This window comes from Meles meles, chromosome 1 (assembly GCF_922984935.1).
Source record: "Meles meles chromosome 1, mMelMel3.1 paternal haplotype, whole genome shotgun sequence".
In the NCBI taxonomy this organism is placed as follows: domain Eukaryota; kingdom Metazoa; phylum Chordata; class Mammalia; order Carnivora; family Mustelidae; genus Meles; species Meles meles.
The window spans coordinates 158,450,732-158,473,612 of record NC_060066.1 but is presented as its reverse complement, the minus strand read 5'-3'; the positions used below and the strand labels follow the sequence as shown (position 1 = coordinate 158,473,612).

The following is a 22,881-nucleotide window of genomic DNA, read 5'->3' as shown; positions in this document are numbered from 1 at the left end:
TCAAGTTTTTTCTAAGACAAACTGAGGTCTGCCTTTCAAAAACAAAGTCCAGAGAAGACCACATGACACAAGGAAAAAAAAAAAAACTATTACTGTTCTTTTAAAGATGTACCATCATTTTAACCTTCTCAGCTAAAACTGTTCACCTAAGGCTTAATTCAAGATTTTTTTTGGCCATGCAAAGTATAACTTTATAGTCACTTCTCAAACAGACATAAGGTGCATAATTTTCTTAAATCACCCATCATAAAGATTTTAGGGTCAAAAACAAAGCAGAAAAATAATATCAAAAGGAAATTTAAAGATATATATAAAATAAACCAAAATAAAACTGTTCACCTAAGGCTTAATTCAAGATTTTTTTTGGCCATGCAAAGTATAACTTTATAGTCACTTCTCAAACAGACATAAGGTGCATTATTTTCTTAAATCACCCATCATAAAGATTTTAGGGTCAAAAACAAAGCAGAAAAATAATATCAAAAGGAAATTTAAAGATATATATAAAATAAACCAAAATAAACCTACCACATAGGCACCAAACAGATTATCCTATTGCCTCAACTCTCAAACATACATTTTTAATCATTCTGAAATTAAGATGTTTTAAAATCCCTCTCTGAAGAAATCTACCACCACCAGGCAGAGAGGCTACACATATTAACCATTTCATTATCATTCTCATTATATCATTATCATTATCATTATCATTCCCTTGAGTTACCAACATTGGCAGCAATATCCTCAATTGAAATTAAACTCAAAATTGAAATTTCTAATTACTGTGTGAAATAGCTACACAAAGATTATGCTACATCTCAGTAAAAATGAAAATTAACTGTATGGAGAAGATGGCTTGTCACATCCAGGCAATATCATTAAAGGCAGTAGAAACTGCCAAATCTCTCAGAATACATCTCATATCACAAATTTCTCACATCTAGGAAAGGCTGGTTTAAGCAATTCACGTATCAAGGACTTTCATCACTCTGGTACCTAAAACTTTCTGACAAATGCCCAAAGGATATTCAACTTAAGGGAAAAAAAAACAAAATTATAAGTTTAACAAAAGGAAGTGCTTTCAAAAATCAAGAAAGTGTTCTATATGCTCCATAAGCATTCTCAATTCTAAAGGTGCTAAAGAAGTAAAACTCATTACCATTAATTATTTTTTAAAAAAGCATATCATCATGATACTTTAACTACCAACGGTAAGAAGTGATTTAGAAAAATTTTTACAATGTGAAAAAGGGCTTAGACTTAAACTTTAATTCTATACTAAAGAAAAAAAATATATATTAACTCAAATACACTAAAAATATAAAATTTAACAAATCTGTGTACATTTAATGTAATGTATCTTTTCCCCCACCCCCCAAAAAAATGCTTTTACTAAATATACAATGAGTCATAATCACTTGGCATATCTGAACACAGTATATTCATGATGTTATACCTATTACTGTATTTAACTTACATTTCAAAGATATGTTTGGATCCAAATACAATATTCCTCAAAATAACTGATGACTCAGAAAAGGCAATTCATACTCAACCAACATTTTACCACAAAAGGAAAAGCTGGATCCTTGCTCCTATTCAAGTCAGTAATTTGTAAATACACATTACATACACACTCCAAAAAAAGTTTATCAAATCAGAGATCACTGGAAACTCAAAGAGCTAATGAATAGTGAGCTGAACAGTGACCAAATTAAGGTTCAATAAGCTTTCCAGCTAGATAGAATAAAGCATCAAAACTAACAAGATAAAATTTAATAAACATAAAGTCCTGTTTTAGGCTAAAAAAAAAAAAAAACCTGCAAGAAGAGATAGAATGGAGAGATAGCTAATCACTTGAGAAAAAGCAGTATTAAAAAATTAACATATTCTTGCACTGTATTATTTAATGTGTGCTTTTTAGTAGCATACATTACTAAACATATATTGCTTAGAGAAATAGGGTCTCCTTTTTTGTCTTTACTTGTAAGGTCAGTCTTGAGCACCATCCTCAAAGGGAAGAATTGATAAACTGAGTTTCATTAAAAAGAAGATGAATTGTTGGTGGGAATGCAAGTTAGTGCAGCCACTTTGGAGAACAGTGTGGAGATTCCTGAAGAAATTAAGAATAGAGCTTCCCTATGACCCTGCAATTGCACTGCTGGGTATTTACCCCAAAGATACAGATGTAGTGAAAAGAAGGGCCATTTGTACCCCAATGTTTATTGCAGCAATGGCTACGGTCGCCAAACTGTGGAAAGAACCAAGATGCCCTTCAACGGATGAATGGATAAGGAAGATGTGGTCCATATACACAATGGAGTATCATGCCTCCATCAGAAAGGACGAATACCCAACTTTTGTAGCAACATGGACGGGACTGGAAGAGATTATGCTGAGCAAAATAAGTCAAGAAGAGAGAGTCAAGTATCATATGGTCTCACTTATTTGTGGAGCATAACAAATAACATGGAGGACATGGGGAGATGGAGAGGAGAGGGAGTTGAGGGAAACTGGAAGGGGAGATGAACCATGAGATACTATGGACTCTGAAAAACAACCAGAGGGTTATGAAGGGGCAGCGGGGGTGGGGGGGGGTTGAGGAACCAGGTGGTGGGTAATAGGGAGGGCACGTACTGCATGGAGCACTGGGTGTGATGCCAAAACAATGAACACTGTTATGCTGTAAATAAACAAATAAAAATTAAAAAAAAAAAGATAACTATGTGAAGTAATGGATATGTTAATTAGTTTGATTGTGGCAATCATTTCACAATGTATATGTATATCAAGACATCACATTGTACACCCCAAATACAATTTGTCAACTATACCTCAGTAAAACTGGAAAAAATTTAAAAAGAAAATTAATAAATTATACTATATATAAAAAAAAAAGAAGATGAATAGGATTTTCATTTACTTACTTAACATGATTACATAGTATTCACTATTTCAGGGGCCACCTAAGGACTTTTAAAACTATGCTGTTAATAGGAATGGACACGGAAGTCACGAATGTTTAACCAAAAGATAAGAATGTGATAGCTGGGATGCCTGGGTGGCTCAGTCGGTTAAGATGCTGCCTTCCGCTCAGGTCTTAACCCCAGAGGCCTGGGATCGAGTCTGGCATTGGGCTCCTGGCTCAGGGGGAAGCCTGCTTCTCTCTCTGCCTCTGCCTGCCACTTTGCCTGCTTATGCTCTCTCTCTATGACAAATAAATAAATAAAATCTTAAAAAAAAAAAAAAAAAGAACGTGACAACTTTTGTCAGGTATCTAAAGGCCTATCATGTGGATGAGGGAGCCCATTTATTTGTGCCATTACATAAAAAAGAAACAGAACAAAGAAGTGTGAGAGATTTGGGCTCTACAGAAAAACTCTGAAAGTTGTCCAATGGCAAGAATCTCTCCATAAGGCTATTTTTTTTTTAAAGATTTTATTTATTTGACACAGAGAGAGAGAGAGAGAGAGAGAGTGTACAAGCAGGGAGAGCGGCAGGGAGAGGGAGAAGCAGGTCCTGCTGAACAGAGCCAGACGTGGGGCTCGACCCCAGGACCCTGGGATCATGACCTGAGCCAAAGGCAGATGCCCAATGACTGAGCCACCCAGGTGTCCCTCCATAAGGCTATTATAAAGGGGCGCCTGGGTGGGTCAGTCTGTTAAAAGTCTGCCTTGTTCACACCATGATTCTGGTGTCCTGGGATAGAGCCCCACATCAGGCTCCCTGCTCCACCCTCTCTCTGTCTGCGACTCCCCCTGCTTGTAAATAAATAAATTCAATCTTTTGGGACGCCTGGGTGGCTCAGTTGGTTAAGCGGCTGCCTTCGGCTCGGGTCATGATCCTAGCATCCTGGGATCGAGTCCCATATCGGACTCCTTGCTCGGCAGGGAGCCTGCTTCTCCCTCTGCCTCTGCCTACCTCTCTGCCTACTTGTGATCTTTCTCTCTGTCTCTCTCTCTCTGACAATCAATTAAACAAAAAAAAAATCTTTAAAAAAAAAGGATACTATAAAGACTAAATGAGAAAATATATATTAAAGAACTTCGTTGTAAATTACCACATTACACATTATTAGAATTTACTTCTGTGCAGGACAGTGCATCCTAATTAATAGACATATTTACAGAGGTTGACCACAGATTTGAGTTCCAGCTATTAGTTCAGTTCCCAGCTTTGCAATTTATACCAAATATGCAACTTTAACAAAGTTTCCCTGCATCTCTAGGTTTCACTTTCCTCACCTTTAAAATAAGGATAAAACAATCTGCTTTGCAAGGCGATTGTGAGAATTAAATGTGATAATGTAGGTAACATTTGGCATAGTGCTGACATTCTCAGTAAATTGTGTTTATGATGATGATAATCATCATCAACACATTATAGAAGGAATCTCTTTGGTGAATATAAAACTAACCTTGTGTTATGATGCAGTATGACTGTATGGCTTTGCTATGTACCTATATGAGTGTATGAATCTGCTATGCACTTATCATGTTATAACAATCCAAATAAAATATATAGCTTATATTTGTTTGGTGACTTAAAATATATCTTTTGAAGACATTTATCTTCTGTAATGTGAAGGAAAAAATATCCTTAAAATCTAAATAAAGTATCCAGGTAAGTAAAAATGTCAGGAATAAATGTAATGTAATGGGGAAATTATGCAGCTACCAAGAAAAGGGACTAAAGAAGTAGCATATTAAATATAAGCTACTCTTCGTAGGAGACTTCACAGCAAGAGACAAAAATATATACTTCAGGGGAAAAAACAATTACACTTTCCAGAGTTATGTGAACCACTGGTTACAATCATCAGAAACACCAAAAATACAAGTACCATACAAACATTTGGTTTATCAAGGCAATTTAAAAAGTGAAGTTGAGGGGATGAAGGACAAGAGCTTAAGAGATTTAGGATTCTAGTTACTATGAACAGAATTTGTATTTTAACAGACCAACTACTTAACGTTGAATTACAGAATATGGAAGCCCAATCATCCTGTAATTCAGTATCTTCTGTGATTAACCAGGAGGACCAATTGTAAAATACTATCCTATCGTACTTGTTAGTGATATTTATCTAGCTCTTCTTTCAAAGGAAATTAACTCTCAAAAAGAAACTTTCATCTATTTTCACAGATATTTCAAGGCCCTATGGGAAAAAAAAAAAAATATATATATATATATATACACACACACACATATATACACACCTACTATTAAGGCCAACTCTTCAAACTCCCTAATAAATGATGAATAACCCGAAACTACAACACACCTTTTAATACAATGTTTCCCAAAGTGTTAGAATATAATTACCATCAACAAACAATTATTATGCTTGTTGTAACAACAGTAAAATGATTAAATAACTGTAGGAATGAAAAACTGGGTGCAGCTTTCAGGTACTATTTTGTGGATTTGAATTATGATAAATGACAGTAATATTACAATATTGTAAATTCAGATACAAGTGCAGTTGTTAGAGAATTATAAAACCACTAAGAAAAATCTTATTCTTTTTTTTTAATCTCAATTTTTGCCCTAATTTTAGATATGAAGCCTGGAGTCCGATGGAATTAAGGGAGTTTATTCCTCAGGCAAGCATTTCATTAATGTGTTATGTATCATTTTGAACAGAGTTGAGTGTGTTCTAATTGAATGTATACAACAGTCATGTTCAGTTAAAAGCAGAGCTAGCCACAATATTTGTCAACTACCCAATTTAAAATGGCTTATTAAATGTTGAAAATATCAGTGTTTCGTTTTCATTAATAAATGTACTGTTGGTTATAAATCAACTCAATCACATAAGGTTTTAAAACAAAAGAAACCAAAAAAATCAGCTAATGAGTTAAGCTAGAAAGTATAAATCCAGTCCTTGAATAATAAATGATACTCTATTTTGTCATATAGACTATGATGAAGTTACTATGAAAAATCATAGTACTATTTTTAGTCACAGTCAAGATAAAACATTATTATTAGCAATTACATAAAACAAACAAAACACTCAAAACTCTACTCCAACAAAATTTTGGCTTCTCTAGCCACTTTTTACTTGCTCTAGGTATCAAATGCCAACAAATTTCTAATGTGGGGCTTTCAGAAACCAAGGCATTCTACATTCTATCTTAAATGCAAAGTGTAGACACTTTGTATCAAACTAAGTTTCATGAAAGCAGAGAAAAAGAAACACACAACCTGATGGCAGGTAGAAATCACAACAACCAGTTGCAGTCAAGTTGGATCTGTACCTGAGTAATGAAGGGAGGTGGGCCATTTACACGTTCAAAATTCGAAATCCCAAGGTGGGAGAGGAGGAGAGAAAGAAAAGAAACAGTTCCACAAACAAAGGAAGAAGGGCAGGTTGGATAAGAGACTATTTTAAATTTGAAAAACCAATAGGTCTCAAAGATAAACAAAATAGCTTCTGAAAGGAAACTCTGAAGTGGGCAAAGAGGAAACATTCCTTTGCACCCACAAGAACCAATCCCCTGACCACTGGCATGCTATTACTGAAACGGTCATGATTTACAGGCATTTGGCCCGGGTGATGGGCAAAGGAGAGGAAAGAAAGATCGTTGGAGAGAAGCCTAGAATTCCATTGGCCTGGGGAGGCACACCCCAGGTTTGGGAAGGGAAAGGTGGAGAGGGACGAGCACTCCTCACCGTGATTATCTTTCTGTCCGATATTGTGCGTGCGGATGAGAGACGACAGTCTCCTCACATCCCCTTTGAAGACGCACTCGTGTACCGGGTAGTGTGCGGGGCAACTGCCTCCATCTGCGACGACAGCAATGGGGTTGGTGCCCGCTAGAAGAGCCGGGGACTGGGTGGTGGTAGTCACGGAGGAACTGTGCAACGGCAGGGCCGGGACGCCAGGGGGATTGGAGGAGGCCGGAGCTGTCTTCAGCTGCAGCCGGTGGTGATGGTTACTGAAGATCTTATGACAGGCTTTGCTGCCCTTGCCCCTGCCGCTTGTCCCAATCCTGCCTCCCGTGAAGGTGCCGCCGAGGGTAGCCGCCGCTTCCTCATCCCCGGGCTCCAGCAGGTCCCCCTCTTCTTTGCTGGGCTTGTGATCTCTCCGCAGTGAGCGGATCTTCTCCCCGGTCATCGCCGCCAGGGGCAGAGAGGGTATCCAGGAGGCTCACCGCCCGCGACAGAGGTAGCGCTGCGGCGGCGCAAGGCTATTAGAGCGGTGGCCAGGCGCCTCCAGCGCAGCATGTACTCTCAGCGCTCCCCCGAGCCTGGGACAAACGCATCTCCTGGAGGAAGAGCCGGCTCTCGCCTAGGCACTAAGGGACGCGCGCTCGCTGGGGGGAGCTAGAGCTCAGATGCCCACGACACCAGGATCCCTGTCCCTGCTGCCGCAGCCGCCTGCCTCACACCGAAAAACGGGGCACGGCCATCTTACCCTGACTTCTCTCGCGAGAGCTCCCTCGGGAGGAGAGAGGAAACACCGCGATAAGTGAGATGCCCGCTCCCTCCCTTGCACTTTCCCCTCGCGGAGAAGGACCCAGAGCCGGCGCCTCCCCGGGAGCGTGTTTCCGTCCCAAGCTGAGAACCCTACCGATCGCCGTGGCCGCGCTTCTTCGGTGCAGTCTGAGACCTTTAACCTGTGTTTGAGATATTCGATGCACGTTATAAACGATGACTTAAACCCTCGGACCTCTGGGCCTCCCGCAGAGTAATGCAAACTGACGCCACTGCACACAGGATATGATGTCAGTGAGATGATGCACAAGACACTCGTTCAATAAACATTTACTAAGCATCTACTTTGTGCCGTATACTAAGCTAGTAAATTTTTAAAACGCCACTCCTGGCTCCAAAGAGCTCAGCAGAGGAGGAAAGACAAACAGTTGGGTACGGTAGTTCACTGCGCGACGAATACGGGGAGCTGGATTGCATCAAAAAGAAAAAAAAAAAAAGAAAAAGAAATTTTAGTCCTAAAAGTCACCGTAGTTTAGGGGCTGACCTTGGAAAACAGGCTATTCAGCAAACGGAGAGAAGGGAGATCACTCAAATTTTAGAGAAATGAATTTCAAGCGGGTGTCAGAGCTTCAGATAAGGGAATGGACACTAAAGAATGGCGATTCACAGACCTGTACCCCTGGGGATAAAAATACATTATATGTTTATTAAAAAAATAAGAAATAAAAAATTTAAAAGTCAAAAAAAAACATTGTATGTTTATATAAAAATAAAATAAAATAAAATTTTTAAAAAAGAATGGCATATAATAATTGTGTGACTGGGATGTCACTGGGCTAGTTCCTAGCCAAATTCCACCCATCGTCAAATTCTAAAGAAACCTAAATCTAAAATCCCTAAAATCTCAACCAAATAACTAAAGCTGTGGGGAGCTAGAAGGGGGGAGGGTTAACGAAGTATCCTAGAGGTCTGCCTTCACCCACTTATCTCTCCAAAGTCCCATTTACACTAACAGTAGCTTCTCTCAAATCCCTTCTTAAACTTTATTGTCACCTCCATTTCCCTGCAAATAAACAAATAACTTGTGGGAACTGTCCTCTCTTCATCCTTCCCCGCCACTCAGGTTTTCACTTCCCATCCTCTTTTTCAAATCTATTCAAATCGAACTATTTCTGCCTTCCTTTCTTCTTCTTCTCCTTCTCCTTCTCCTCCTTCTCCTTCTCCTTCTCCTTCTCCTTCTCCTTCTCCTTCTCCTTCTTCTTCTTCTTCTTCTTCTTCTTCTTCTTCTTCTCCTCCTCCTCCTTTTGTGGGGAGTGAGGGTTGTTCCAATTATGATCAAGCATTGCATAACCAGAACCTCAAAGAATCCTACTCAGAAACCAAGAGACTGAACATATGCATACAAAAACATTTTGTTCTTCCACGATAGCCAATATTTATTAATTCTAAGGCAAGCAGTATGCTTGGCATTTTATATGCTGTTATCTCCATGTGATATTATTTTTAATCTTCACTCGACAGTTGAAAAACCACCCTAATGCTTCAAAGCTGGAATGTAGCACAATCCAGCCTTATTCTAGAGCTAGAGAGATAGGAAAGGGCCAGATCAGGTTAAAAGTTTAGACTTTATCCCACAAGAAATGGGGGTGTTGAATAGGGAAATAGCATGATGAGATTTGTCTTTTAGAAAAGTCACTCACTCTCCCATACTTTAGAAAAGTATGTGAGGGGTGCCTGGGTGGCTCAGTGGGTTAAATCTCTGCCTTCCACTCAGGTCATGATCCCAGGATCCTGGGATCGAGGCCCACATCAGGCTCTCTGCCCAGCAGGGAGCCTGCTTCCTCCTCTCTGTCTGCCTGCCTCTCTGTTTACTTGTGATCTCTGTCTGTCAAATAAATAAATAAAATCTTTAAAAAAAGAAAAGTATATGTCAAGAATAAAGTACATGGGTGCTCTTCTAGAGACAGACTACTGCATAAATAAAAAAATAAGTGTGTTAGTATATGCATGTAAAAGTCTGGCAGAATATATACATTGCACAGAGTAAATACCAGTTATCTTTGGAAAATGAGATTGCTAAATCACATATTTCTTACATTCCTTGAATATTCATTTTTATGAATCAGAAAAAAATTAATTTTTAAAGAAGTATGCAGTAATTCAGATGATGAGAAATTAGGAGAACATGAACCAAGTTAGTAAGAAGGAGGTAAGACTTAAAAAAAACTAGTTCAATTTTGGCATATTGAATTGAAGTTTCTTGTTCACCCAGAAGAAGTTAGATGGTATACATTTTGAATATTTTGAAATGACCTTAGGAGGCAGGGATCAGGATTAAAATTTAGGAGTTATCATTACACAATAATTGATACCACAGAAATCTTTGAGTTTCCCAAGAAAGAATGTGCAGTGTGAGAAATTCGGGTCCAGTCTAGAATAAAACACTAACATATAAAGGATACGTATAAAAAGACTGGTGTTCAGTACCCTGTTATTATTTTTTTTTAAATATTTTATTTATTTATTTGACAGACAGAGATCACAAGTAGGCAGAGAGGCAGGCAGAGAGAGAGGAGGAAGCAGGCTCCCCGCCGAGCGGAGATCCCGATGCGGGGCTCGATCCCAGGACCCCAAGATCATGACCTGAGCCGAAGGCAGCAGCCCAACCCACTGAGCCACCCAGGCGCCCCAGTACCCTGTTATTATTAAAACCTGCACCAAATAGTCAACCATTATATCTGAGAAGTATCTTATCACTGCATCCAGAATTTAAAAGTACCTCATTAGTGGCTGCCAACTACGGATAGATGTGAAAACTCCTAAGTGTTTCCCTAGTTAAATCAAACATTGCAGACATCAATGTTATTTGACCCTCATTTTTAAGGGCTTAACAGTATAATTGGTAAAAAATGATATAGAAATATAAGATTACAATACATTGTGAAAAATACAAGAATTGAAATTATATAAGATCCTGACATGATACAAAAGAGGAAGTTATTAATTTTCTCGGGAGGAAATGAAAGTCAGTTGATCAGGAAGTCTTTCTGAAGGAGGTAATTGTCTGAATTGAAAGAACCTATGAAGTTGGCTGATTGGACACAGGGGGGAAAAGGTAGTAATAATAATTACAATAAAAATAAAACTATCATTTACTGAGAGCTTATGACGTGTTAGGCATTGTATCAAGCAAGTTTCAATAACTATGTTATTTAATCTCACAACAACTCTATGGGGTACTTACTGTCCCCATTTTACAGATGAGGCAACTGAGGCACCAGGAAGTGATCATCCAGCTATGAGTAGAGGTAAAAAGAATAGTATGTATAGGGGTGCCTGGGTGGCTCAGTGGGTTAAGCCTCTGCCTTCGGCTCAGGTCATGATCTCAGGGTCCTAGGATCGAGTCCCGCATTGGGCTCTCTGCTCAGCAGGGATCCTGCTTCCTCCTCTCTCTCTCTCTACCTACTTGTGATCTCTTTCTGTCAAATAAATAAATAAAATCTTACAAAAAGAGAATAGTATGTATAAACACAGCATTATATTTGACAATCACTGGAGCATAGTGTGTGACAGGAAAAGTGGTGGCAAATAAGACTAGAAAGGAGAGCTGGGGCTGGATTACAAAGAGCAACTGTAATACATTCGGACTATATGACTATATATGCTGGGCAGTGGAGAGTCTGTAGAGGGTTTCAAACACAGTGAAGACAGGATCACATTTAATCACCATAATGTATAATCAAACCACATTCCAAAGATAGGAGACTCTGCCAAACTTTCCAGCTTTGCCTCCTACCACGTTGCCAAACTCATTCCTCATTCTAACCAAAACAATCTGCTGACAGTCCCTCATCCTCTCTCATGTTTCCATGCCTGTGCACACGATGTTCCATATGTCCCAAACCCATTGTGATTGCATTCACCTAGATACCTCCTTCAGCCTTTCAAAAGCTTTTCAAAATTCTCCTTAGCACAAGGTTTTTTGTTGTTGTTGTTGTTGTATTTTAAACTTGGCATAGAATCCAGGGGTCCAGAAAATTACGCCGAACTTTAGTTCGAAATAAAATTTAGCATGTCTTTCTATTATGAATGTAGGTCACAAAACATGAAAATATTAGCAGTATTTGTGCCTTTGCAATCACAAGAAAGGACAGATATTTCCGTGTCACATTACAATTGCTACCAATATCTCAAAATATCATTTACAACTAAGTTTTACCATACTGCCAAAGAGGTCCACAGCACGAAAAGAAAAGTTAGTACAAACTTCTAGTTACAAAATATATAAGTCGCAGTGATGGAAAGTACAGAATGGGAATATAGTCGAAAACATTTACAATAACCTATGACAAATGGTTACTACACTTATTATGGTGAGAAATCAGTAATGTATAGAACTATTGAATCACTAGGTTGTACACCTGAAGTTAATATAACATTGCACGTTATCTACACTTCAATAATAAAAAAAAATTTTTTAAGTAAATCCTTCTTAGGAGTCTTTAATAACACCTTCCACCTCCTTCTTTCCTTACAACACCCCAATATTCTGGGTTAGGCGTCCCTCCTTTGCCTTCTTTGTGATTTTCCATTTTAACTTTTGCATTCCTCTCTGGTATATCTAGTTTGCTTCCTCAGCCAGTCCTCTGAGCTCTCCAAGTACTAAAACTCTGAGTACTAAAACTGTTGTATGCACAGTGCCTTTAAGATCGTTAAATAGTGAATGTTTAATATTAATAATAAACAGCTGTTGAATTAATCAATCCATTAGAATATAAAACCCTAAAGTATCTACAATGTATCAAGACAATGAGATGCTAAATAAATAAATAATCCCAACCTGACAACACTGAAGTTGACTACTACTCTCTTGGATTCTTAAATGAAACCCAAGAGTAAATATTTCATTTTGGGGTTTTTTTCCCCCATTTACAAATAACAGTAAATTCAATTGAAACTGGCTTAAATGAAATCCATTTATTGACTTACATAACAGAAAGGGGCAGAGATACGTCTTCAAGAGTGGCCTGGTCTAAACCACCTGTCAGTTTCTAGGTGACTCTCGGTGTGCCTCTTCCTATTTGGACTGTCCTCAAAAGGCCAGCTTCTCTCAAGGAACAAGATGCCTGCCCGCAGTCACAGGAGCCATGTACTCCCTCCTTCAGGTCTGGAGGGAGGGCCCACAACCACAGATGTCTGGCCCTTGACATTCATAAAAGGATCCTTTCCAACCCCTGTATCCAGGAAAGTGATGATTCGCTCAGGCCTGGGTTACCTAAACAAATCCCTCCGGGGGAGGTGGTTACCCTGATTAGTTTTGCCCAATCAGCACTCATCTCTGAATCCAGCAAGTTGGGGATAAACACTTCCAAACTGCAGAAACTATTTCTTAATGGGAAATAGGTGGGAAAAATAATTAAGGAGACAAAGATGAGCAATCAGCAAAAGTACTACTCTCAGACTTAATGGGAGATTTTACTTGGAAAAAAAAAAAAACAACTTGCCTCTTGTCACAGTGTCTTGGACTAAATATGATGAAATACATTGTGGTGATCAATAACATCAATAGGTAATGAGTGAATTACTTCAACAAAAAATTTATTTTTTGTTATTATTTGCATTTATGCAAATGTTACCAAGATAGAATTCAATCCAACAATTTGAATTTGTAACTCAACTATCCAGTTTACTAGATAATACTCTGGTCCTACAGACTACCTCTTTTTCATTTCCCTCCTGGTGTGGCTATGAATCCAAATAGAGGTCGATTCACTGACACCCAACAATGACTAGAGGATTAAGCCTGATTCCCAGAATGAATATTTCTGAATTTTAGCAGAAATATATGTATCTACGTATCTCTGTTAGCTTTAGACAAAGCACCTAATCCCCATCATGGTGTCTTCATTTAATAAAAGCAATCACATCAAAGCATGAAATACAGAAGCCCTATATGCAATAATAAAATGTCACTGGTTATATTTTATAAATGCATCAGCAGACCTACAACTAAGATTGGTAGTTCACTAATCTTACTCAGTCCTCCCTACTTTGTGTACTAATATATTTCTCATGTAAACATTGAAGCAAGTTTGGTCTACATCTTTTTCCCCCCTCCTTCTTTGAAGGCTTGTATTTCATATTTTCACAATAATCTAAAATAGGATTTCTTAAACTCCATATTGGTTGAGCTAGGTCTAGGAGAATTTGGGTTGGATCGATGATACAGCTGCCTGGCTAATGAGGTTGTCATCTTGAGCATCCCCCTCCAACATTCCTAACAGTGTACTGAAAATGAAAATAACAAGCCATGTAGATCAATATCTTCTTCACACATTTTACATCCATCTCTCTAGGTCTCAATATTTTCCTGTTTCCTCTAAACCTTCCCACTTCCTTCCTCCAAGGCAATGTTAGGCACTTTCCTTTTTTTCCTACTCTTTCTGATCAGCAACTATTAGTGATTTAGTCAGATTTCCTTTAAATAATCAGAAAAAAAAAATCAGAGATGCAGAGGTTGCCAAGGAAACCAGAGCCAATAGCTGTGGAAGTTCCAGAAGGGAGGAAGGAATTCCTCTGAGACAGATTAAACACACAGACTTATGCAGGGGAGAAGGAGGAAAGATGCCAAGAGCATAATGAGAAAACAACTCATTATGAGATGAATATGACAAGATACATTGCAACATTTATAAGTGAAATTATTTTTAGATCACCAACAAAGGCTTGGAACAAGAGACAGAACAGGGATAGGAGTAGGTTTTTCAGTCAAAGAGGTTAAAATAAAATAAATAGATATGTAAAGCAATTAAATGGAATAGATGGATATGGGTCAGTATTTGTGTCCATGGCTTCCTGGTTCTATTTTACTGCCTAGAATACATCCAACTACATACTGTATCAATTAACCTAAATATTCCTCAAGAGAATATCCAACTCAACATGTCCAATATAGAGCTTATTTCCATCAGCAGTTCCACTGGCCAAACCTGTATATCAATTCTATTACCCTTAATTCCTCCCTCTTCCTCAGCCCCACATTCAACCAGTTACTAAATCTTGACCTTTCTAATAGCTCTAAAATTGAACCATTTCACATAGTTCTAAAACTGAACCATTTTTCTCAATTTTACAGTCGCCACCCTTAGGTTCAGGCCACTATCACTTAAAATTGCCTCCAAACTCTTGTGTCTCTGGCTCTCATTTCCCACTCATGAGTGCATATGCAGAAACCTGCATCCATTCAATCCTTGGATTGCCAGATTTATAATTAAAATTACAGGACATCCAGTTAAATTTGAATTTCAGATAAACAATTTTTGTTATAAGTATGTCCCAAATATTGTGCGGGACAATATTACAAGTATTGCAAATTTCAATATGTGAAACGTACTTATACTAAAAGATTATTTTTATCTGAAACTCAAATTTTTTTTTTTAAATATTTTATTGATTTGACAGACAGAAATCACAAGCAGGCAGAGAGGCAGGCAGAGAGAGAGGAGGAAGCAGGCTTCCCGCTGAGCAGAGAGCCCGATGCGGGGCTCGATCCCAGGACCCTGAGATCCAGGACCCTGAGATCATGACCTGAGCCGAAGGCAGAGGCTTTAACCCACTGAGCCACCCAGGCGCCCCTGAAACTCAAATTTAACTGGTTGTCTTGTATTTTATCTGGCAAACTTACCTCTCATTTGTTTGTGTTATTTAGAGTTAAATGTGTAATAAAGTACAAATCCAAAAGAATCAGAATAATAACACCAAATTCAGTATAGTGGCTTCTTTGAAGCATGAAGTAAAAAAGTGCCTTAAGTATCCACAAGGAAATTCTGTTATCGCTATTTTTGTATTAAGCATGCATTTTTAATTTTTGCTTTTAGGTTCCCCCCCCTTTTTAAAAGGGTATTTATGTTTCATTTCTTAAGTTCATTGGTGTTTATACAGGTTTTCTATATTACTTTGTTTTGTGTGTGCATCAAATATTTATAATAAATATTTTTAAAATCTTTAATAGCCCTCTAGATAAAGTCCAAAGAGTTGAATGTGGATTATAAGCACCATCATGGGTTCATTGACTCTGTTTACCTCTCTAACCTTGGCACTTCCAGGTTGTATACAACAGTCTGTCCTTAACAATTTTCCTCAAAAGATCACCCACACTCTTCCCTCTTGTCCTTAATCCTCAAATTAGCTGTCAGTACTTCACTGGCACCTTATCTGTATCTGGGTTATATAGTTTTCCTATGTACTGTCAGGGAATTCAACACTTTTACCACCACTTACATTTGTCTTTACCAAGTGTAACTGCTGACTTACTTGTCTGTATCTTCCATTAGAATACAAATCTAAAAGTATAGAAATCAAGTTGTATTCATAATAACATCTCCAGCCCCCACCAAGTGCCTGGCACCAATGGATCCTCAATAAATATTTGCTATAGGAATTGATTAGTTACTGAATGATGAGCTGGTTTATTTAACATTCTTGAGGTATTTAATAATTTTACTTTTAACATGAACCCTATTTTATAATCAGTATCTAGGTGAAATCATAAATCTTACCACCTCATAGTGTGTAGATTAGAAATCATTACCTGGAGGAGTGCCTGGGGGGCTCAGTGGGTTAAAGCCTCTACCTTCAGCTCAGGACATGATCCCAGAGTCCCAGGATCAAGCCCCGCATCGGGCTTTCTGCTCAGTGGAATGCCTGCTTCTCCCTCTCTCTCTCTGCCTGCCTCTCTGCCTACTTGTGATTTCTGTCTGTCAAATAAATAAATAAAATCTTAAAAAAAAAAAAAAAAGAAATCATTACCTGGAATGAAGTTCTCTTCTGTCATTCCTACTGCAAAGTTTGGTTTCAACATCACCTGTCACTTAAATTGGGTCTTGCTTTTGTTGTTTAGAATAAACACATAGCAAGTGTTCCTCGGCTTATACAAACCACACTTAGCCTTACATGTTAAGTTTCTAAAAATTGCTTTGTATATCTATAAATTCAAAATTAATAAATATAGTAGGCATTATTACATTATATGGTAGGTATGATGCATTGATACTTAACACTTGCATTTATGGAATCTAATTAAAACTCCATTGTTACCAGTATTTTCTTCTCAGTCTGTTCTTTTCCTTCATTTTCCTTAAAGTCCGTGTGCTGCTAACTAAAGACTGTGATTTACTAACAGCTCCAAATCCTCTGTGTAAACATCAACGCATTTCTACCTTAATAAAAGAATAAAACTTTCTTTTACTTCCTTGGGTTTGCTTCCTTGAGCTTTTCCTCTCCTGTTTGTCAGTTTTTTAGATACCATTATTAATTTTACAACACTCTTCCTCCAAGGAACAGAAGCAAATTTGCCTGATTTTTAAGATTTTAGACTCTTCCCTCCTTAGCATGTCCTCCTCCTCATCAACAGAAGGAAAGAGAGATACCGGTGTGAAGAGTTGAGTTTAAAACATGTTGAGCAGGGTAAAACAGTATGTGAAACTGGTATTTTAAGTATGGTATCATACGGATACCATCTTTACTTCAACTGTACCCTCTCTATTTATTTCCATTTCTCAGACTTTCTAATTCCAGCACTCAGGGAACTCTTATCCTCATATTCTACCTTTGCAGCTTCCAAAAACCTATATCTGGGTTAGGTACTTCTTCTATGTACTGCCTCTAGACGCCACGTTTCAAGAGTAGAAAAATAAGTCAAGCAATCATATAATTATGAGGACCCCTATTGCTAAAATCTAAACCAACTATCGTTCCTTGACTATTAGGAACATTTGCCCCAGGGAATGCAAAGAACTATTGTTTGTAGAATGTTGGCTGACGGTCAAGATCTTTCTTTAGCAGCACTTATGATGGTTTCACCATAGTCTGTGAGCTTGTCGTCAGTGTGTCAAGTAAAGAAATCTAATTTTGTCAGCTCCCTGAGATTGAGTCCATTTTCCAGGGATGGGCTTGAGATAGCCAAGAATAAAAGACTAACATAGCATTCCAATCTAAAATTAATGATTGAGTGTACTAGAAGTATCCATCAGCACATCCCCCCCCCCCCACCCCGTAGACAAACTGCATACAAAGCCAAATAAGCAGAAGGTCGCTTGGTGAGCATGGAATCAGAATAAGAGGAGTCAAGTATTTGATTCTAATGTTTAATGGCATTGCATTTTGATAGCCTGATGTGCAGTCTTCCACAAGAATGAAATTCTGTCTGTGAGGCAGATGGAGACTCACAAGACCAGAGGAATAATAATCCATTCCTCACCAGCATACCACGCTTTGATGGTCAGGGCCAACTTGTGCTTCTATGACTCATTTTTCTTTGCATTCCTGAATGACTAACACTTCCATCCCCCAATCTCATGTGCACCTACTTGTTGCTTTAAGAAAAAAAAAAAAAAAGCTGCAGATATATTAAAACATTCCATGCGAACTCAAACCATAAAACTCCTAGAAGAAAACACAAGGAGTAATATCTTTGACATGGCCTTAGCAACATATTTCTAGGTATATCTCCTAAGGCAAGGAAAGCAAAAACAAAATTAAACTATTGGGGTTACACCAGAATAAAGAGCTTTTGTACAGTGAAGGAAAACACTGACAAAATGAAAGGCAGCCTACTGAATGGAAGAAGATATTTGCAAATGATATAGCCAATAAGGTGTTAATGTCCAAAACATATAAGAATTTATACAACTCAAAACAAACCAAAAAAATCTGATTAAAAAATGGGCATAGAATCAAATCAGACATATTTCCAAAGAAGACATACAGATGGCCAACAGGGACATGAAAACATGCTAAACATTACTAATCATCAGGAAAATGTAAATCAAAGCCACAATGAGATACTATCTTACACTGTCAGGATGGCTAGTATCAAAAAGGTAAGAAATAACAAGCTTTGGTGAGGATGTGGAAAAAAAGAAATCCATGTGTTATATTGGTGGGAATGTAAATAGGGGCAGCCATGTAGAAAATAGGATGGAGCCCTGCCTTGGCTCCCTGCTCAGTGGGGAGCTTACTTCTCCCCCTCCCTCTGCTCCTCCTGCTTATGTTCTCTCACTCTCTCTGCCAAATAAATAAATAAAATCTTTAAAAAAAAAAAAAACCTAAGTTGTCCAATTACAGGTTTAATTCCCTTCCATACATTGATTGACTGATTGATCGATTTGAGAGAGAGAGAGAGCATGAGCAGAGGGAGGGGTAGAGAGAGAGGGGGAAGCAGATTCCTTGCTGAGCAGGGAGACCAATATGGGGCTTGATTTCAGGATGCCAGGATCATGACCTGAGCCTAAGGCAGATGCTTAACTGACTGAGCAACCCAGGTGCCCCTGAAATATACAAAGAACTCTTAAAACTCAAAACAAGAAAACAAATAACCTAATTACGAAATAGGTCTGGGGCGCTTGGGTGGCTCAGTGGGTTAAGCCGCTGCCTTCGGCTCAGGTCATGGTCTCAGGGTCCTGGAATCGAGTCCCGCATCGGGCTCTCTGCTCCGCAGGGAGCCTGCTTCCCCCTCTCTCTCTGTCTGCTGCTCTACTTGTGATCTCTCTCTCTCTGTGTCAAATAAATAAATAAAATATTAAAAAAAAATGAAATAGGTCAAAGATTCAACAGACATTTCACCAAAGGAGATATACAGATGGAAAATAAGCATACCATATGTTACTAGGAAAATGCAAATTAAAATAACAATGAGATACCACTGTATAATGGCCAAAATCCAGAACATTGATAACACCAAATGCGAGATGAGAATGATGAGAATTTGGAGCAATTTTCAATCAATGCTTGTGGGAATGTAAAATGGCACATTCACTCTGGAAGACAGTTGGGCGATTTCTTACAAAAACAAACATAGTCTTACCATACAATACTGCAATCACTCCCCTTGGTATTCATCCAAAGGAGTTGTAATCTTATGTCCACATAAAAATCTGTAATGGGTGTTTATAGCAACTTTATTAATAATACCAAAACCTGGAAGCAACCATGATGTCCCTCAGTAAGTGTGAATGGATAAACTTTGATACATCTTGACAATGCAGTATTATTCAGTACTAAAAGGAAATGAGTTATGAAGCCATAAAAAGACATGACAGAAACTTAAAATGCATATTATTAGGTGAAAGAAATCAATCAGAAAAGACTACATACTGTATGATTCCAACTATTTGACATTCTGGAAACGCAAAAGCTATGGAGATAGTAATAGTATCAGTGGTTGACAGGGCGAGGGATGGATGAAAATGTAAAGCACAGAGAATCTTTAGGGAAATAAAACTACTCTATGAAACTATAATGAATACTTCATTATACATTCGTCCAAACCAGGAGTATGTACAACACCAAGAATGAACCTTAATGTAAACTGTGAGCTTTGATTGATTATGATGTGTCAATGCAGGTTCATCAAATATAAAAATGGAACGTTCTGGTGAGATTGTTGATAATGGATGAGGCTATGCAGGAGTGAGGGTGGGGTACATGAAAATCTTTGTATCTTCCACTCAGTTTTGCTATAAACCTAAAACTTCTCTAAAAAACAAAGTCTATTGAAATATGTATACATATGTGGACATAATTTTATCCATAAAATATTTTTTCAGGTATGTACATTAACTCACTTAATCATCCTAAAAAACTGTATGATGTCTATACTGGAATCACGTCCATTTTTTTAAATTTATAATTTTTTATTTTTATTTTTTTCTTTTCAGTGTACCAGAATTCATTGTTTATGCACCACACCCAATGCTCCATGCAATACGTGTCCTCTGTAATACCCACCACCAGGCTCACCCAACCTCCCACCCCCTGCCCCTTCAAAACCCTCAGATTGTTTTTCAGAGTCCATAGTCTCTCATGGTTCTTCAGAGTCCATAGTCTCTCATGGTTCATCTCTCCCCTTCGAATTCCCCCAACTCCCTTCTCCTCTCCATCTCCCCATGTCCTCCTTGTTTTTTCTTATGGAATCATGTCCATTTCATAGATAAAGAAACTAAGAACAAAGAGGATAACTAAAGTTAACAGTCAGCTTAGTGGTACATCTCATGTTTGAACTTATAAAATTTGACTCTAAACTGAAGCTCCTAATCATTATTTTATAATGACAGTTTATTGCTTTTTTTGGCTCTTTATTTTTCTTCAGGCTTCTATGATTGTATCATATACACACATACATATAAAGATTTGTTGGTCAATTTTATAAGTATGGGATTATATTATATATATAATTATTTTCATCTTGCTTTTCTCATTCAACAATACCTTAAAGAAATTTTCAGTCAATTGTTGCAGCTCTGATTCATTCTTTTTTGTTGTGGTCACAGTATTCCATTCTCTGGATATATCATCTAATTATATATATTATATATATTATATATCACCGAATTCATCATACCCCATAAACATCCTTATACATTTATCTTTATGTGCTAGTTGTTTTATTTATATGGGCTAGATTCCCAGTATGGAACTATGGATTCAAGGGCTATATATGTATTTACATGTTTTTAATGGATGTGGTTAAATGGTTTTCCAAAAAGGCTATCATCATATCATCAGTAATGTGAGGGGTGCCTTTTCCCACACTTCAGGAAGATAAATAGTATAGTAGGAAGCAGGGTTCATACTGTGGGTAACTGCTAGAGTGTGAATCTTTGCTCTGCTATTTGCTATCTGGGTAAGCAATGTCAACCTCTTTTAATTCTCTGTGCCTAGATTGTCTTATTCATAAGGATAATACTAGTACCTTCATCAAAGGGTTGTACTGAGGATTACATAAGCCATTTCACATGAAACATAGAGAGTAGTGCCTAAAGAAAATAAGTAGTCAATATTCTCAGCAGTTATCTCTTGTTTTGGCAGCTTGATAAGTATAAAATGATATTTGTTGTCACAGTAACTCTAAATTTCCTGACCATTAGTGAATTTGAATATCTTTTCATATACTTATTCATCTTTGGGATTTGCTTTTCTGACTTATAAATCATTATCTTATCTTTTTCCAGATTTTTTTAGAGAGAAGGATTTTTTTTTTTTGCCTTAAAAAAATAAATTTGTAAGACCTCTTTGTAGATTACATACAGATCATTAAGCCTCTATCAGCAGTATTTCCAAACCCTTTTTTACCTATTGGGGTAATTTTGTTATACCAAAGTCTTCTATTTTTAAAATCGAATGTGTTTTTTGTTTCTGAGTTTCAAGGCTAGGGGTGGAGAGCTCTCCAACTCCAACTCCAAGCCTGTCCTTGCAGTGTCTTAGATTACACTCCAGCAAAATTTACTAATTGATCCCTCATTTTACTGTAGATCTAATTTTGTACTCTCACTTTTGTTCACTGCTCTTTTATTCTTATTCTCATACTGTATTGATACAATCATGCAAGAAGTTAACTGAATGAACAACTTTATTCTCATCTCTGCACTTTTTTTATTTTTTAAGAGATTTTATTTATTTATTTTGGAAAGAAAGAGAGAGAGCACAAGCAGAGGAAGGGACAGAGGGAGCAGAGGGAGAGAATTTCAAGCAGACTTGGTGCTAAGGGAGCAGAGCCAGGTGCAGGGCTTGATCTCATGACCCTGAGATCATGACCTGATTGAAATCAAGAGTCAGCGACTGAGCCAACGTCTCTGTACCTTTAAACCTGTTCTGTTTTGTCAAAAGATTTTCATGCCACTCAGCTCCAACTCCATGATGTCTTAGTCAGATACAGTAAGACCAGATTATTTTGCCACTTTCATTCAAATATTAATAAATATTAAAGCTTAAACCATTCATCTAATATAAAACCTTCTGCTTATCCCAAGCCTATGCCTGACTCGGGCTTGGAACTGGGAAGGTAGGGAGCAGCACGGTCAGTCTTTATTATCATTCCTCTGGATCCTGGAGTTGTTTCCCTTTCACTTCCTACTTCCTGTTTCTCTTGAGTGGCCGAATAAAAGCATCAGAAACTTCAGGGATACAGAAGGGCTTATGTAACTCGTGCCATCTTTAGTTCTCTCTTGGCTGTCAAATATACTCAGTCTTGGTAGTTGTCCAAAGGCTAACTCTCTTGCAGGGATCTTTCATGACCACCCCTGACACACACATCACTAAACATTATTCCCTTATAGGTCCCTGATATAACACTCCCTCTGACTGTCACTTGTAACTTCCTAGCTGGCAGATTCTTGTGGTACACTCTGCATGTAGACTCTCAGACCTCCAGATAGGTTTCTTGGGTGGATTTCTTATGACATATAGCTCCTTTTTGTGAGGACCACATCATGCTCTGAGAAACAGTAACCTTTGCCAAACTGTTGAAGAATTGCAGCTCACCTCAACTGAACTCTTCCTCTTTCTTTGCCCTGCCATCAAGCCCACTACCAGCCAACTATTCTCTTTTACATTTTTTTCAGGTATAAAGAGGTAATCTTTATATACCTTAAATTCCAGGAG

The 22,881-nt window shown here is 37.9% G+C and overlaps 1 protein-coding gene across 2 annotated transcripts in view; it reads right to left on the bottom strand.

Moving 5' to 3' along the window:
* Positions 1-7,569, bottom strand: part of ANKRD13C (ankyrin repeat domain 13C) — a 105,736-nt gene extending 98,167 nt beyond the window's left edge. For both annotated transcript variants that reach the window (XM_046027533.1, XM_046027544.1), the window contains exon 1: positions 6,679-7,569. In XM_046027533.1, coding sequence (XP_045883489.1) covers positions 6,679-7,123 — 445 coding nt within the window. In that variant the 5' untranslated portion in view covers positions 7,124-7,569. The remainder of the gene's footprint in view (positions 1-6,678) is intronic.
* Between the last annotated feature and the right edge of the window lie 15,312 nt (positions 7,570-22,881).